Source organism: Aethalodelphis obliquidens, unplaced genomic scaffold, assembly GCF_003676395.1.
Source record: "Aethalodelphis obliquidens isolate GAN/ISIS:26980383/991018 unplaced genomic scaffold, ASM367639v1 scaffold22, whole genome shotgun sequence".
Taxonomy (NCBI): domain Eukaryota; kingdom Metazoa; phylum Chordata; class Mammalia; order Artiodactyla; family Delphinidae; genus Aethalodelphis; species Aethalodelphis obliquidens.
Window position 1 is genome coordinate 163,501 of NW_020837966.1, and position 18,186 is coordinate 181,686.

The following is an 18,186-nucleotide window of genomic DNA, read 5'->3' on the forward strand; positions in this document are numbered from 1 at the left end:
TGAGACAATGAACTTCCGTCCCGCGCTGCTCAGTTCCCTCCTTGCAAGCCCCACATTAAAATTCCAGACCAGAGCAAGGGGATTTAAGTTGGATTACTGGATGGGGTCTAGGGAGAGAGGGACACTGGAGTGTGGAGGGGTCCAGACCCCCAACATTCCTCCCTCCATATGTACTCAGGCTGCAAACAAATATGGGAAAGGAGAAAAGAGCCAGAACTTGATTAAAAGCAAATTTAAAACATAATTAAGACCAAAGCTCATCTTGAACAATTAGGACCAAGGCAGGAAAAGGACAGTCCTCTCCTTCGCCTAGGGATATGGACAGGAGCATCTTTTGGGCCCGGAGCTGGGGGCACTGCAGTAGGGAAAGCTCACTGGCCAGGAGAGTGCTGGGCTCCATGCACACCTCCGGACTAATGTGGGCAGTCAAGGGCCTGGCTCAGGGTCAGAGTGACCTGGGTTAAAATCCTGGCTCTGCCATATCCTGGCCTAATGCATGGCAGGTCCGAGTCTCAGTGTCTCTCTCAGGGGGCTGCTGTGAGAATGACGTGTGACAGACTCAGCACACGCTGAGCACCTAATCAGTGAGTGCCTTTTCCTATCATTCCTCCCTTGAGAACCAACTGGGTACCAGGCCACGGGTGCCTGGGCTGCAGACTCAGTGGGAAGGAGGCAGACATCTGCACTGCCTCACCGGGCAGAGTCTGCCATGTGGGGTATAGGGAGAGAGTTCAGGTCGGGACCCCGGGCTTTGGGTTCTCCCACCCTCAAGCTGTCAGGGTTGCCTGTTCCTCGAGGAGTGGGGAAAGAAGCTTGGGGAACGACTCCAGCCCTGTGATGCTCAGAGGGGATGGGCAGGGGCTGGGCCCTGGGCTCCATATGGAGAGGGCAGGTCGGGCATCTGTCACTGCCACCACTCAGCACCCCCTGGCAAGGCAACTCGTCCTGAAGCTGGGGTGGGAGGCAGGCCTAAAGGCATGAAGGGTGCCCCTTCCCAAATCTATCAGATGGTTTCGACACAAGTTCAGGGCTGGTGGCCTGTACTTTGTGCCCTGGGCTGGGGAGCGCAGCAAAGCAAGGAAGTAGTGGGCAAATAGGGGGTCTGGAATGAAGCAGGGAGAGAGAGACTACGAGACAGAGAACAGGAGAAAGGAGGGGAGAGTGTCCAGGTGGTGCCCAGTTCTAGGAAAGGCAAGAAGGTGGAACATGGCGTGCTGGCTACGTGAGGCAAGCAGATGGTTCCTACAACCAGGGGGACATTGTTGGACCCCCACAGGGACGGCCGGCCCAGCTGAAGGTTTGGCTTTGCCTCCTCCCCATGACAGTTCACTCCCCCAACTGTCCCCACCTGTGACTAGGAGATCCCCAAGGTCAGGCTGGGCCCAGCTCTGGGTCCTCCGGCTCCACACTGGGTGGGAGGCCCTCAGGGCCCACCTCCTCTGGTCCCAGGAGGCCAGCCTTTCCCTAGTCCATGATCCCAGGTCCCACAGGGGCAGGCAGGGGATCTCAGGGGGACAGTAGGGCCCAGTTCCTGGAGAAGGGGGTCACAGTTCCCTCCCTGGGCCTGGATGTGGTGGGGGTTTGGCTGCTCTGACTTGACCCTGCCAGGCCTCTGGCCCAAGCCTGGGCATGGCATGTGAGGCCCTGCTCATTTAAAAAAAAAATTGCTTTACTGAGATACCGTAATATTCACCCACATAAAGTATACAATTCAGTGTTTTTTTTTAGTGTATTCAGAGTTGTGCAGCCATCACCACAATCTAATTTTAGAATATCTCCATCACCCGCAAAAGAAATCCTGTACCCGTTCGCAGACACTCCCTATCCCCTCCCTTCCACCCTAGGCAACTACTAATGCACTTTCCGTTTCTATGGATTTGCCTATTGTGGACATTTCACGGAAATGGGATCACACAATAGGTGGTCTTTTGTGACAAGCTTCTTTCCCTTAGTGTAACGTTTTCACGTTCATCCATGTTGTCATGTGTATCAGTACTTCATTCCTTTTAAATGGACTCATCTCTCTGACACAGGCTTGGGCAACAGCAGTTATGCCTCTGATCTGAGGGAAGCTTGAACCCCCCTCCTTTCTTTACTGCACAACTTGCCCAGGGCACCTTACATCTCCAGAAGCCCTTTCCCACCTGCTCTCCCTGGGGGGGTTGAGTACCGGGGTCTGTGGGCTTCAGAGACCTGGTCAGGGTGGACCAGCAGGTCCTGTAATCTCACAGGACCATGGTGCCTTGGAGCTCACAGGCACACTCAGTATACATGGGCAGACTAAGGCCCAGAGGGAGGTGGAGAAATCGTGGGCAGAATTGGAGCTCCAGCTCCCAGCATCATGTGGCCTTAGCCTTCTCTGCAAGGCATTCAGGGCCCTCCACACTCCGTCCGCCTCAGCCTGCAGCCCACCTTCCTGTCAGAAGGGAGAGGTGGGGCCTGCCATCATACCCACACAGGGCCCCCGAGGCCCCAGGTCACCACTCACGCAGCCTACTCCAGATGAAACTATCCTGCTCCTGCCGCAGCTGCCCACAGTCCACGTGGCACATTCTGCCAGTGATGGCCCAGCCTGAATTCAGAGGGCCAGGAGGGCTGTGTGTTCACGGTGGGTGGGGACATTGCCCTCACAGCGCAGGCCACTCTGCCTGGTCTTCTCTCAACCTAAACAACCGCACCTACCTTCAGGGCCTGCACCTTCCTGTCCAGCAGGCTCTCAATGTCCCCCGCCACCTTCTCCACCAACTTCTGAGGCTCATTCTCCTGCACCTCAAACAGATTCCTGTTGTCTTTGTAGATCTGGAAAGAAGCAGAAGCCTGGGGTGAGGCCAGGGTGGTCCCACATTCCCATGTCATGGTGCCCGTATACCCTCTCTGCATAGCTCACCACAGAAAGTCCTCACCCCCACCTCAACCCTGGCTTTGGCCACTGAGAGAGAACAGGGAGGTCTGGGGTTAGGCCCAGTGCTCAGATAGACTTGGAAGAAGTGCAAGGCCATGAGCTCCACAACTTGCACTGGTTGTGTGTGTTTGGTGGGACAAGGTTGTCGCCACCTTCTCTGGGACTCAGGGTTCCTCCTCCAGGGGCCATAAGCAGCATCTCCCTGACCAGCTCAGGGTGGCTAAGAGCAGCAGAGTGGGGAGGGTGGGCTGGATGGGAGGCAGGGTGTCCGGGGGAGATGGAGCCAACAGACACACGTTGTACACCACATACCAACAAGAAGATGCTCTCACGCCCACGTGTGTACATAAACCCACACGCTCACACATGCATCACACACACAGCCACCTCTCCACACAGGCTCAGGAATCCATGCCCCCTTTCGCTGGTGCTCCCTCAGGGCATTTGCGGAAACTACTGCAGGAGCTCTGGGTGCCCCTAGGGGCTCCTCTGTCATTCTGGGCACAGAATATGGGGGCAGGGACCAGGGAGGCAGAGGCATATGGGGGGAATGAATCTGCCCCCTCCTTCTTCCTTGGGGGGGCGGTGGGGTCAGCCTGTGCACACATGCACTTGGGGGTGTAAATCTGACAGTCTGCATCTGCATGTGTGAATGTGTGTGTTATGGCTCAACGCACATCCATCTGTGTGCACGAGCCTGAGTATTGGGGTGGGTGGGGTTAGGGCCACTAGATAAAGCCTGGGGGCCGTATGGGAATTGTAGAAGCAGGTTTCTGTGGGCGTCTTTGTTCATGGCTGGGGTCTTGGGTGTGCGCACGTGCATGTGTGTGTGCACGTGCATGCGTGTGTGCATATGTGTGTGTATGCATTGCACACCCCTGCATGCGCCTCTGAGCCTGAATGAGTCCATGTGTCCATCCAGGTTACCCCAGGAAGTCTGTGCTGCAAGCTGGCTCCTTCACCAGAGGTCACAGGCGAGTCGCCACAACTGAGCTGCTGCCACCAGACTTTGCCATCAGGCTGTGCAGAAGTGGAGGGATGTGCAGAGACACAAAGAGGAGGTGACGAGGAGGAGATAAGGAGGTGGGAGAGGCCGCCGATGAGAGACAGACAGGCAGGGGAGATAAGGTCGGTAGAGTGACAGCCAGATGAGGGGAGATAAAGGCCTCTGGCATCTGACAGAGGGAGGAGGTGGGGGACCAGGTGCCTCCAGAGCCCTTGCTCTGCTGCCCACCCAGCGCCTGGCAGTGCAAGGGTTAAAGCACCGCTCAAAGCTGGCTCAGGCAATCTCCTCCTCCCACCGCCCCCCATCCCTCCGGCATCTCTTTTCTTTTTGTCCTTCTCTTGGAACAAAATAATTTGTGGTGAAGTCGCTCCTTCCCACAGAGAAGCAGCGATTACAGGGCGAGTCGCAGACCTGGCTACACGGCCAGGGAGGATGGAGGCCCCAAGTGGGCACCAGGCCAGGCTGTTCCCTGGGCCCCCCAGGGCCTGCCTCAGGACAGAGGCCCCCGGATAGAAGACAGCGATGGAGGCCGAGGCCAAGGAGGGGTCAGACCCTGGGGATCACTGAGAAATGCAGGGAGCCTGGTGCCTGGTGCCCACAGTTGGGGAAACCGAGGTTCAGAAATAGGAGAGGACAGGTCAAGGCCACACGACTGTGAGTGGAAAAACCAGTCACCCATCCTCCCTGACATCTTCTTCCCAGGTTTCAAGACATTAAAAATGCACCCTTTCCCAATCTTGGACCATTGCCCCTGGGTGTGTTGAGGCCTCGTCTCAGCCACATCGGCTGAAACCTCGGCTGAGCACACCGCGGCCCACTGGCGTCAGCAGGGGGCGCAGCCACCTGGCTTCTCAGGGCAGGGGATAAAGTTTCCATAACTGACTCCCCTGTCAAGGTCATTCCCAGGTGCCCCAATCAGGGCCGTCCATAGTGGCGGCAGCCCCAGTATTGGAAGCTGGACCATGCAGCCTCCTGACAACTCTCCTTAGGGAACCTGGGGGTCCCTCCCCTTTGGGTCCAGGATGCCCGTTGCAACCTGGCATGGTGACTGAACCAGGGCTCAGGGGCTGCAGAGGGAGCGGGTTTCCAGGTGGCAGGGTCACACCCGAGGACCCTGACAGTTGATGCAAGGGCTTGGAAGCAGGGACCCTGCTAAGAAATACCCCATCTCTGAACCTCAGTGTCCGATCTATTAAATGAGAGAACGGCAGTCCTCCCCTCACAGGCGGACCAAGGACCAAAAGATTCATGCCACGAGGAGCCTATACTATCGTCACTACTGCTATTGTTTAGGATCACCAGAATTCTGCAGAAGGAATCACAGTCCCCTCCCTGCCTCCACTCTCTCCTGGCTAGATCTGCACACCTAGGATCCAAAGTCATTGGCTCCCATTCCTGGGCAGGCAGCCTTGGCCTCCCTGGGTCTGGCCCCCTCCAGCCCCACCCAGGGATTCCTTGGACAGCACCCCCTCCATCAGCTATCCTGTCTTTGTCCCCAGCACCTTGGCCTCGGCCCTGGTGGTGATAACAGGGGAGCCTAGACACAGGGACACCATGGATAGTGTACAGCTATGGCCAGCTCCCTTCCATCTCTCCCCAGGCAGCAGGCCTGTGTGCAGTGGACCCTCAGCCAACGCATATGCCCAATTCCATGTTCAGGAGCAGAGCTCTGGAGCCAGTGTGACCTCGGTCTGACTCCACCACTTTTGCCTGCAGGTGTGCTGTCCCTTGGAGCCTGGGGCTGCATCTGCCATGCGTTCTTCCTGGGTCTACCCAAAGACCCACCATGACATCCTTCTGCTGGGCCCTGGTGCCAGCATTCGAGGCCTCTCCAGCTCACTGACCTGGCACTTGCATGCAGGCCTCTAGGTCCCTAGCCCATGCTGATTCCCACTGCTGCACCTTTGCTTACGCTGTGCCTACTTCCCCTCCGCCTTTCCCCGCTTATCTAAATCCTCCCTAGAGCGAGGGTAGGGAAATGGGCTAGAAGAAGCTTCTGGTGAGATGAGGGCAGAACTCCAGAACTGCAGAGGCTGGTTGAGCTACTAGCCAAGCCTGTCCCCCAATCCCAAATGAGCCCTTGAGATGTAACAGCCCTCGATCCTTCCATGCCAGGTGCCTCACCCCTCTCAACATTCCCCCTGACCTGCTCCAGTTGTCCCTGTCCCCTGGGCTGGGGCCCTGAGCTGAACACTGTGTCCCAGAGATTCAAATGACACAGCCCAGCAGATGGTCCCACCCTGGGGGATAGGTCATCTCTCCACTGATGTGGTCCTGGGAGGTGCTTTCCACCTGCAGGTCCAGGAAGAAGCCCAGGAGAGCCCAGGGCAGCTCCAGGGCATAGCCAGGGCTGGTTCCCCTCAACCCCAGCCTCTAGCCTTGGTCCCTGGGGTCAGCTTGGAAGCAACAGGAAGGCCAGGGTGCACCGGGGGCAGGACCTCAACAACCACAGCAGGACTGCATGCCCGCTGGTGTCCTCGGCCCAGAGAGGCAATTGGAAAAACCCAATGGCCCCCACAGCAGCGCAGCCTGCGTGGCCCCCGGCTCTGCACAGGCAGCCGGACCAAGGAGAGAAACGGGAGCCCACAGGTCTACAGGTTGTGACAGCTCCATGGCAGCCATGAGAGAGGAGATGGGGAATGGTAGTGGTACAGGGTAGCAGACTAGGGGAGAGGCTGGCTGGAGCCAGGTGGACACGTGGGGTAGGGCAGGAGACACAGCGACAGAGGGGCTGAGGAACAGGGAGAGCAGCGGCAGCTGAGGCCCCGAGGGATAATTCAGGAGACCGTTTGCAGCTCCTCGTTCCCAGGAGTTCCTGGCTCCCCCATCCTGTACCATATACCTATGGCCAGTGCTTGCCCGGGCATCCTCCTCCCCTTGACGGCACCCCCTACCAGTTATCAAGACCTGTCCTTCCATGTCTCTCATCTCCCCCCCACCCACTTCCTGTAACGCCCCGCCCCCGCCCCCCGCCCCCCGGCAGTGTTGGCCCCATCCCAACCCTCTCTCAGCTCTAGTAATTCTTTTGTTAGGCAGCATGTCTGGCCAACCTGCCTTTTGGCCTCGGAATTTCCAGGGCCTGTGGGGGCCAAGGCCTCGTCAGGGGCCCCAGGCCCTCTGCCTAGCCTCCTGCTTCCATAGCTGTCCCTACATAAGGGGGAGGTGAGCATGGAGGACACTTGGAGGAACAGTTACCTTGGACAGGAAGCTTGGATGCTTGATGCTTGCAGGGGCAGATGGAGCCAGCTTCATCCTCACAGCTCTAAACAGTTCTGACTGGGAGGGGAATAAGGTCTGAGGCACCTGAACATAGAGACAGCCACCAGAGGAGACAAAAGGCCCCAGAACCAGTGACCTGGACAGGCCCCCATCAGACTGTTGAGGCATTTTGCTAAGTCCCAGAAGGTCGGCAGCAGTGGGGTCTGGACCTAAGCCAGCACCTAACCTGCCCAGGGAGAGGAGGAAGGTGGGAGAAATGGAGACGAAAAGGAGGGCAAGGACAGCAAGGGAGAGGAGGGGGAAGGAGGGAAGAGGGACTGTGGAGGCTGCAGATACAGCCCTGTTTGCCAAGTGATGGCTCTAGCCACCCAAGGGCAGGTGCTTCACAAACTTGACCTCGCTGATGTACAACCCCTGAGGAAGGACCGCTCTGATCACACCCGTTTAGCAGATGGGACACTGAGGGCCAGAGAGGATATGTTACACGGCAGAGCTCAGATAAGAATAGTCTGTCTTATCCAAAGTGTTTGCTTTAGGTCACACTCTGTGCAGTTCTCTTCCCTGCATTTGTCCCCAAACTTGAAGATGAGGCACAGGGTATCAGCTGGGAATTTGGGGGGCCTGAAAGGGGCCTGGGGGACCCAGAGTGATGCTGAAAGCCTGAGGCCTGTGGAAGGCAGGAGGGCCATTCTGGAGGGGAGGAGGGGGAGGACCAGCAGAACCAGCCTGATCAACTAACCACCCACCCAACCCTGGGAGTAAAAACAGGCACACGTGCGAGGCTCCTCTCTGCAGCGAAGGTGAACGGGCCCTAATCTCTGGAAAATTAAATCAGAAAGAAAATGGAACGAGAAAGATTTGATGCAGGCTGGGCCCTGCTGCCGCCGGTCTCCTCAAAGGCCCAAGCTCAGCTGGGGGTTCATCTGGGTGCTTCAGCATCCTGCCCCCTTCCCCTGCCCAGGGTGCTGAGCAGGGCACAGGAAGGGTGGGGGGAGCTGAACCCCATGATATGACTTTCCTGGGGGATTTGCTCTTCTCCAGTCCCCTTTAGCCATGTCTCAGTGCCTGGTCCCTGGTATTGAAAGGAGCAGCTGGTAGGGGTTTTAACGGCCCAGCCCTCATGTCAACAGGTCCCTAGAGATGGTGGGCTGGCCTCCCTAGGCCGGCCTGCATGGGCAAGCACTGGAGTGGCCACAGGATCTGGAGACAAGGGCCAGCTGCTAAAAGGGGTACACTTGTGCCAGGGATCAGGGGAGCCTTAAGCGGGAGGATAGGGGGCTCATGGTGGCCCAGAGATCCTGAGCTGGGCCAAGAGGGAGGTGGAGGGATGGAGGGACTGGTAGTGACAAGCTCAGGGACCCCAGTGAGTCAGGGCAATGCTGGCCCCTGCCCTCCCGCCAGGCTGCTGCCCCTGTCTCCTGCCTTCGTGGCGAAAATCAAGGGTATTGACATAGCTGCTAATAATCACCCTCGAAGACCACAGGGTGGATGGAGTAGCCTGGTACCTGCAGACCCTCCCACTGAGAGCACTCAGGTCAGATCCAGGACAGGCTGCACATCCTGGATGCTCCCCACACCCAACCAACCTTGAGCCCCACAGCCCAGTTCCTTTGGGGCCGCTCACAGCAGGTGCACGAAAACCCTGACCCCGCTGCTCTAGGGACACACCAGGCCCTGGACTGTGTGTGTGGCAGAAAGTTCCCTGGGGCAGGGGCTGTGGCCCTTCCCTGGCCCACCTGGTGTGGGGCTTACAGTAGGACAAGGGCAAGGGGTCCCCAGAGCCCTCAGAGCACGCAGTTGGCACACAGGCAGTGGGTTATGGGCCACTCGGCTGCATGCTTCATCAGCTGCTGACAATCACCAGCTGCCACGTTAGGGTCCCACGTGGCCATGCCACCCTGCCACCATCCTGTGGTGGGTTGGCTCCACAGTTAGTTAGCTGTATGTGGTGTCACGTCATAAGCAGGGTTTGTATATTGTGATGCTGGTTGTCACATTATTAATAACTAACCTTCATATTGAATAGGGATTTCCTAGAATGAACACTGTTTAGAGAGGGTCACAGATGCCTACCCAGGCCATTACAATGTGGCCCATGATGCGCTGTGACACAGGACACAAAGGCAGTGTTGGCCTGGCTTTCAGGAGCAGATAAGGATGTGGCCCTCCTGGGTTGGTGGCCCATAAATGGCCCCATCTCCTCCCCACCCCCACCCCATGTCCTTACATCCCCACTGGGGCACTCATGTTCATGCCACAGGATCTTGTTGGGGTCTCTTGAGGCTGGGGAAGCAGAGATGGACCAGACCTTGTCCCTGCCCTCCTGGGACTCACCACCAGAGGGGACAGATGTCTATTTGGACTGCTAATGGCAGAGGGGTGGCAGTGGGGAGAGGTGTACAGGAGACATGTGGGAGTGAGACTGGCCTGCTTGGGGAGCGCGGGGGCTGGGAGTGTGAAGGAAAAGACTGAGATGGCTTTTCAGGGGAGAGGCCATCTAAGCAGAGTTTGAAAGGCTGGGCAGGAGTTTGCCAGACATGGGGGTGACTGGGGTATAAGGGACTCTAGGCAGGAGTAATGGCAGGTGCCCTTGGGCTGGGGGGAGGGAATGGACTGCTCAGTGGCAGGAGCACAGGGGCTTGAGGGGGGCAGAAGGGAAGCTGGGGGGACAGGTTCTGAAAGGAAGGGAGGTAGATACCCAGGTGGCTGGGGGTGGAGTGGGGGGTGGTCCTCAGGGATGGAGGGGGTGTAGCCTAGATCACAAGGTGGGAAGGCCCTGGTGGCTCTATGGCCACTTGGCCCCTAAGAGGAAGCTGCTAGGAGTTTTCACCAGCAGATTCCCTTTGAAAAACTCACAGGGGCACAAAGCCCCCACCTCCACCCCCAGCAACGCCTCCCTGTTTTTAAAGTTAAAGTTTAGTTGACTGTCATCCATTACCGCAATTAGTACATTATGTCTAATTATGCAATTAGTGTAAAAAGTGCACTTGCTGCTGAGAATGGGAAATTACGCAGCCTCGTTACACTGTAAAATCCATGTCATAAAAAGGCTCAATCCCTTGTTTTTCAAAAGACACACAACCCAGTACAAAACAATAAACCAAATCCTCCCAGTTGAGCTAGGGCCAGTCTGTGCCAACCTCTCTGCACTTGCCCCCATGCAGACCCCCCACCTCTGCAAGGCCCTGTCCCACGCTGGCCCTGGGGCAAGGTAATGACCCACCACAAGGGAGCGCTGATGCGTGGCCCACTCCTAGGCGTGGTCAGTTTGCTCCTCTGAAACAGACGTGAATTTCTAAACTGACTTTAAAACCGTGGCAATCCTGATTATCCACCTGTTATTCCAGACCTGATTGGAACGTGGCCTCTAGTATTAAGGCTTGTATATATTAGGTGAGAGTGTCCTGGCCTCTACCCAGCTCCGAGAGTGAGAGGCAAGGTTCCTGAGGGCAGTACTCTGAGGTTCCTGATGGTGCCTGTGGGGAGAGAGGCATATTCCAGCTCAGAGGAAACTGGAGGAACTTTCTCACACTTGAGGCTCTCAAACTCTTAAGAGCATAGTCTGGATAGATAGTGAGCCCCCCATCACAGGAAATATGCAAGCCCACCTGTCAGAGATGCTGAGAAGGGATTCACTCACGGTCACCCTGCACAGTAGCTGGACTCCAGGCTGCCATCATTAAATAACAGCATTCCCATGGCTGTGTGCCTACATGAAGCTTGCAGTCTGTGATTCTATCTTCCCCAGGTTCTGGCTCCCTTGGTGGTCAAGGGACTATTTGGGGACAGGTGGGAGGGGAGAAAGGAATCTGACAGGGGTGTCTCCCTCCCACACGGGTGACAATGCCAGATGGCCAAGTCCACGGGAGCTGGGGACGGGGCACACTCTCGTGTACTTCAAAAGCAAATGCTTCACCGTCAGGTCTCCATCACCCACCACCCAGCTCCAAGGTCAGAAGTTAAGGCTGAAGCATGGGCTGCTTAGTGGCTACCTAAGAAGCCCCCTCTCTGAGCCCCTTCTTTCAAGTTCCCAACACTCCTTGAGTCCAAGGTGCTTGACCCAGGCCTGGTGGTGGGGCGGTGCAGTGTCACGAAGACTCCTTCCCAGCCAAAAGTCTGCCCTGACCTCATGGGGAAGGTGCATGCAGCTCCTGCAGCTGCCACTGCCAAGCTCAGACAAGGCATTCCCAGAGCAGAGAAACTGAGATGTGGAGCCCCCAGCATCCCGGGGCCCCTGGGGCACTCGGAGCCCTGCAACAGCTCCCACCTGCAATGTGCACACCATCAGTCCTGGGTGTCCTGAGGTGTCGGTGCTGTGTACACCCCAGTGGGAAGCACTTTCTGAGAAGGAAGCCAGATTTTGGGGAGGGACAGGGGCCTGGACCCCACTAGAGGGATACCTGTTGCCTACACTCAACAGGGTCCCTGGACAGTCCCGGCCTTCACGCCTTTGTCTACTCAGGGAATCCTGGACAGCAGGGGAACTGTGTCATGGCCCGGCCAGGTGGACCTGCCATGGAGACTCTCAGGGCCCCCTGTCCTCTTGATTTACTCCAGGATAGCATGAGGATTGGGGAGGGGGTGAGCCCAAAGTGAATCAAACTACAGGCGAGATCCGGGGGCCCCTGCTTGCTCCCCCTCCCTGATCTGGGAGCCGCCGGCTGTTGAGGCAGCTGGGAGGGAAGCTGTGCCCAGCATGCCAGCTGGCACGGGGGAGTGTGAGTAAACATACCCGCACTTTCCCAACTCACAGAAGTCGCTGGGTGTCGCCGGCTGGTGTGGGCGCCCATGTTTACGGGAAACAGATTGTTTGTGCCTGTGTCTGGGCCCCCTCACCGCCCACCCTGGCTCGGCTCCCTCCTGCTGCCTCCCCACCCAGTGGCCCTGCCTTCCTTCCCTCAGGACTCCTCAGCCTCTCAACGGCAGAAGGACGAGGATGGTGATGACAGGCACCCCCAGGCCCATGTGGTCAGACAGGGCTCAGTGCATAACCCACTGAGTCATCCTCATAACAACCCTAAAAGGCAGGTACAATCACTGCCCTCACTTTACAGCTGAAGAAAGCAAGGCTCTGGCAGGCGGGGGAAATGGCTGGAGACTGTAGGCAGTGAGTGGAGGAGCTGTGACACCAGAATCCTCAGACCCCTGTCATCAGTTCCAGGCTCCAGGGTCCCTCAGTCTCACGCCCCCCCAGACAAGCCCAGTCTGCCCTTTACCTGGGTCACTACCTTGAGCAGCCCTGGCCCAGCGTGGTCCTAGACACAGACCCTGCCCACTCCCTGACACGACAGCTCCAGGAGCGAGTCCAGGGCCTGGGCACTGGCCTGCCATCTGGCCTCTTCAACCCCTTCACCTCTGAGTCTCTGTCTTCGGCTCTGTAAGGCCTGGTCTCTCCACTCTCAGGAGCGAGTGCTGGCAGGGTGGGGTGAGGGCTCTGGGAGCCAGGGCGGACAGAGGCTCCAGCAGACCCCCGGTGGGCCAACGAGGGCTCCTACTCATTTCACAGAGCCGGCTGTTATCAAGATCTCATCTAAGATGACTGTCCTTCAGCCCAGAGCTGGCAGAAATTTACCCCCATAAACACCCTCATGATATGGATTTGAGGCTGCGCCTGAGGCACTGTTCCAAAGGCCAGGGAGCAAAGGACAAAGTCGGCTTCCTCTGCCCGCGTCACCTCCATTCCACCCCTCCTAGCACTGATAGCCCAGCGTGGGCAACCCTCTTCAGGGGCTGGGGTAGGGCTCTCAGGGGCTCCACAGTGGCCAGAAACCAACCTTTCCTCAAGAGTCCCCAGGGAGGTTTCCTGGGTGGGGGGGCCTCATCAGATTTTTCTTCATCCATCTCCCTCCCTTAGCTGTGACAAAGGCACCAGGAGGGCGCCCTTCTTATCTCACAGATGAGGAAACTGAAATACCACAAAGGTCCAAATCTGTCCAAAGGGGAGACCTTCCCACCCCCGAATCCCCTGCACTCACAGCTGAGAACTGGCTAAAAAGCCGTGGGTCTGAATCCCCACCCTGCTCTTTACCAGCCATGCGGCATGGCCCGAGCTTTCACCCTCAGTGCCCGCACAGCCCTGAGCTGCCTCAGCCAGGCTTTGTGGGGTGCTCCTCAAAGATGAAAGGTCAAATGCAAGGTGCTGCTGGCTTCTCATGGGGCCTCCTTCCAGGGCTGCTGCCGAGGCCTTGAGAGTGTTCCCTGCCCCACACTGTCCTGCAGGGCCTGACTTTCCAGGCCTCATAGGCTGGAAGTCTGCCCTTTGCTGCTGAGATTTGCTGCTGAAGATGTCGCCAAATAATGACAGCGCCAATCACGAGAGGCCCTTGGGTTGGCTGCTCTCGTGAAAACACTGGATCTTGGCATGTCACGTACACAGGATAAAGGCAGAGATGGAGGTAAGCCTGGGAGCAGCTGCAGCCTCCCATGGTATCAAGGGCCCCTTTGGGGGCAGAGTCATCCCAGGGCCCTACCCGCTACGCATGTGCTCATTATAGTTCCGGGTACATGTGCCTGACCTCACACAGCAGCTCACGCATCAACCTCACCACATTCATACCCAGTGCCCAGGAAGTCGCCTGCAGATCCTGTCCATGCTTCACACTTAGGGTGCCAGAAAAAGCACCACAGCCCAGACGGCCCTATCCACTGTCACTGGATGCCCAGCAGCCCCAGGCCTGGGTGAGTCTCTGTGGGTTTCCATCTGCACCTCAGAAGGTGGTCTGCAGCCATCTGAAATGTTTTAAGCAGTGAGATTTTTCTGGCCCCAGATGGTTGGGGCTACTTGAAGGTCGTGGCCCTAAATCTTCCTGTTGCACGTTGCACTGGAGAAGCTCCTAACAGCATGAGGGCTCAGGGGCTTGCTGGGGGGAAGGGTATGGCCTGACTGACAGTGGCCTCTGGATCAGCATCCCCAGGAGGGCTGGGCTCCCTCCTCTGGTCACAATGCCCAAGTGTCAGGTGCTGACAGGCAGTGGGGACCAGAACCTCGCTGGTGGTGAGTGTCCAAGCGAGTGTACGAAGGAGCACACCCGCACCTGGGCTATCTTGCTCACTTCCTCTGTCGGCATCTCCCAGGTCTATCTTAGTCCTTCTGCTAGTTTTTCTTTTATATTTCTCCTACTTCCAATTTATAGGCTTTTCTTGAATTTTGTGTAACCTTGTTAAGTGCCCTTAAATCTTCTGCAGGATAAGTTGGAGGCATAAATAAACAAACAAACAGGATGAAGACACTGAGGCCCTGCACATGCTGAAGATACACTGGGGACACGTCAGGGACATGCATGCAAACAACAGGACAAACAGGATGAAGACACTGAGGACACACACATGCTGGGGACACACACCCAGAGGGAACCCACTCTCTCCCATCATTCACAGGCTCTCCTGAGCCCTCATAGGAGAGTTGGAAAACTCCAGGGCGGTGACCACACAGGGTTTCCTAGAGCTGGGAGGCTAGTGATCCCCACACCCACTCCCAGCTGGGGCTCCTGGGCAGGCCCTGGTCCCTCTCTGCACCTCAGTGTCCCCTCACCTCACTGTGGGGAGAGAGTGACAATCCTTGGCATCCCCAGCTCCAGGTTTGCTCTCCATGAATGCAAGAACCTCAGCAGCCAACATTTATCTTCACCGTGACCATGCTCAGTGTTCGCCATGCAAATGAACTGTGCAAACAGGACCCAGTGCTTGGCCACGCCAGTGAACACCGCGAGGGTCCTTGGTCTGAACAGCCATGAACTTCAAAGTCAGCGTGCTGTGCTCAGGGGAGGCAGAAACACTGCGCCTGGGCTCACACTCCAGGTGGGCCACCTCCTCACTGCCCAGCTTTAGGGGTTGCTTGATGGGGTGATGATTGCCACAGGAATAGCTGCCAACAGCAATGGGGCCCAAGTGAGCTTCCGTGCTAGACGTACACGGTATCAAACCCTTATAGTCCCCAGTCATCATCCCCATTTCACAGACGAGGCAACTGAGGCAGACAGTAATTGGTGGAGCTGGGATTCGGTGACACAGACTAACCACATACTTGAACACAGACCTTGTTCCAGACCTCCGTGCCCACCTCTCAGAAGCTTGTCTCCATTCCATGGGATCCTGTGACCTTCCTCAGCCCCAGTGCTGCCCCAGGCCCCCTCCTCTGGGAAGTGGCTCTGACTGCCCCCTTAGTAATGTCTGTGGGGCCACGTGCCCCCAGGGCTATGAAAGTCAGTGGGGGTCAGCTGAGTCTGGTGTTTGCAAACCTCATCCTGCCTTGAATGTCCCTGAACAGCTCATCTCTCAAAGACATCGGCCCAGGCCAATGGGTATCCTGTACCCATCAGGATACAGTTGGGTAAACTGAGGCCCAAGAGGGAGGGGTAAGCAGCAGGGCAGGGCCAGGAAGTCCCAGGCTCCAGCCACTGGCACTTCCTCTGTGCTCGGGAGGTCAGGGAAGACTTGCCAGAAGGGGGCTGTGAATGGATGGGCCGAGAGAGTGCCTACCTGGCAGGGGAACAACAGCAAAGGTGATCGTCCAGGCACAAGGGCCTGTGAAGAAAGCTGCCTGGGGTGGGGAGGTCCAGTGGCAGGGCAGAGGCAGCTCCGACCCCAACCCCTCACCAGGGCCTTGGGGGACGGTCTGCTGGCGTGAACTCTCTGAGAACCCATGGAGTCATCTGGTGGGCTGGGGGCAGAAGGCCTGGGTCCCTGCACATGGAATGACCTTGTCCCCTCTGCCCCCCACTTTCCCCAGGCCTAGGCACCTCAGGTCTTAGCGGCAAAGATGCTCTGGGCTCCCGCGTCCTCTGCTCAGCAACCTCCAGCAGGAGGGAGTGATGCCTGAGCTTCCAGCTCTGTCGAGGGCTCCCTGAGCAAGAAGGCAGTGAGGGCAACGATGCCAGGAGGACAAGAGCAGAACAAACTGCCCCAATTATGTAAGGTGGCCCTACTTCCTCCTTAGCAGGGAGAGAACTGGAAAACTATGTTCCTCCTACCCCACTCCTACCTATGCCACTGCACCTGCTGGGAGATCCCTTACAGGGGGCCTACTGAGAGGTTCCCCCCAAGTAGGATCTCTGAGGTACTGGGGAAGGATCTTGGGGACGGACTCCAGTTGGCCCTCTTCCTGTGGCCTGCAGGGTAGGATCAGGGCAAGAGGCCTGGGTCAGCCCTGTTCAATCATTGCTCCTTGAAGGTGTCTGAGCGTACCCTAGCCCCTCTGGTTTTCTTGCCTGTACACTAGGGTAGGCAGCCTACCTGCCTGCTTGCCCAGAACTCCCCTGCCCCAGACACCAGGGAGCCCTGGGGAACTCTGAGCCTCTCTAGAATGCAGCTATGGTCCCTGCCCTACCATACCCCCACTGGAACATGGCTGAGCTCTGCTCTTTCTGGTAGCTCGTAGGGGTCCAAGCAGGAAGGCCCTTCCTTCAGACCCAGAACCAGGCTAAGATGTCAGACCAGCCAGTTCCTCATGGCTACAGGACTGCCCCTGCCATATACACAATCTAGCCTCCAACCTGACCCCAGGGCCTGGACCCCTCTGAGTCGCTGTCTCTTCCCTGCATCCTAGGGCCTCTGGGGAGCACTGGAGATGCCTCAGGCCAAGGCCCCAACGTGGCGTCCTGCCTCTCGGCCCCTGCCTGGCACAGGCATTCCCAACATAGGCCCCTTTGCCAGCTGGGCCTGCGTATACTCTGCCCTGGAGGGCTGGCCTGCAAAACTGGCTGGGAACCCCCTCCTATATGGTCCCATGCTTTGCTGGGCTGCCAACACACTGTGAAGACCTGGCTATCAGGCTCTTTGAGTTTATAGAGCTAGCAGTTTAGGGCTGCTAAACTGCAAATTTATCTCCTGCCATAAATCCAGGTGATGCCAGTGGTGCCTGAGTGTGTGTCCATATGTGTATGTTGGGAGGCATCATGTGTAGTTTACGGTGGGGTTTGTGTACACAAGTGTTCACCAGCCTGCACATGGGAAGGATGATAGTGTTGCTGTGTGTGTGTAATGCATGCGCAAACACGTGTCCTGGTGTGTGTCCAGGTACACGTGCGTGTGGGCGGAAAGCTCGTTATGAATGAGGTGGGATGCATCCTTCCCTGAGTGCAGCCTCGAGTCCCCTGCATCCCTCTGCTCAAGTGCAGCACACAGTAGGCCTCAGGAACATCTATGTGCATGTGACAGGCCCGGGATGTCCCTGAGCAGACCCAGTCCCCTACCCATCTTACCATCGTCTCAGAGGGACTGGAGCCCAGCACTGGTCACACATTCAGACTCAGGCCGGCCATACTGGGCTGGTGCCTCCTGCCAGCCACTGACCCCACAGACACAGAGACCCCTCTTGACGATGATGCCAGGCTGCATTAGAGAGAGCTCCAGGGCACACATTCCCTTCTGTGTGTGTGGGGAGGGACGATGGAATCAGCAGACAAGGCGGTCCTTCCTGCCCACCCCCACCCACAGACAAGAGGATGCTGAAGCACCACGAAAACAGTTTATCTCCTTACTGATAGTGGGTGAGAAAAAATTATCTTTCTCTGAACACTAACAATAAAGCCCAGTTTTCCTGAAAGCAGGGCCCTTCTCAGCTCATGGCTTAGAGAGGCTTTGTCACTAACTCCAAACGTAGATTTGTTGGAGAAGCCAAGAGCCACTAAACCCTCAGCTGCCTCACCCAGGGGCTCAGCCTTGGGGCAAAATCGTGCCCCCAAACCCGTGCCACAATACAAACCGGAACTGGGCTGTGCAGTGAGTCCAGATGATGTTGTCCGAGGCAGGCAGAAGGAGGGCAACAGGAACCGGGTCCATATGCTACTTGTGCCCAGCTAATGGGCTGACAAATTAGCAGGTCTCCCCTCTAAAAGGTGATGAATGAGCAGCTGCCCAGGAGAGCTGGGGCACGGGCCACCTCCCCACCTCCTCCTCAGGCTCAGCTCTGACTTGGCATCTATGGGGTGCCCAGCCCAGTGCCGAGATTCCCCAGGGGTGGGGGCTGGGGGTGACTGTGGGTATGGGCAGGGGGAGGGCAGAAAGGGCATAAAAGGGCAGCCCCAGCCTTGGAAGACATCCCCAAACAAACCCAGGCGGG

At 57.3% G+C, this 18,186-nt stretch overlaps 1 protein-coding gene across 6 annotated transcripts in view; it reads right to left on the reverse strand.

Annotated features, from left to right (window-relative positions):
• Window positions 1–18,186, reverse strand: part of CACNA2D2 (calcium voltage-gated channel auxiliary subunit alpha2delta 2) — a 141,788-nt gene that overhangs the window by 71,178 nt on the left and 52,424 nt on the right. For all 6 annotated transcript variants that reach the window (XM_027120887.1, XM_027120884.1, XM_027120886.1 and 3 more), the window contains exon 3: window positions 2,683–2,799. In XM_027120887.1, the coding sequence (XP_026976688.1) occupies window positions 2,683–2,799 (117 nt within the window). The remainder of the gene's footprint in view (window positions 1–2,682; window positions 2,800–18,186) is intronic.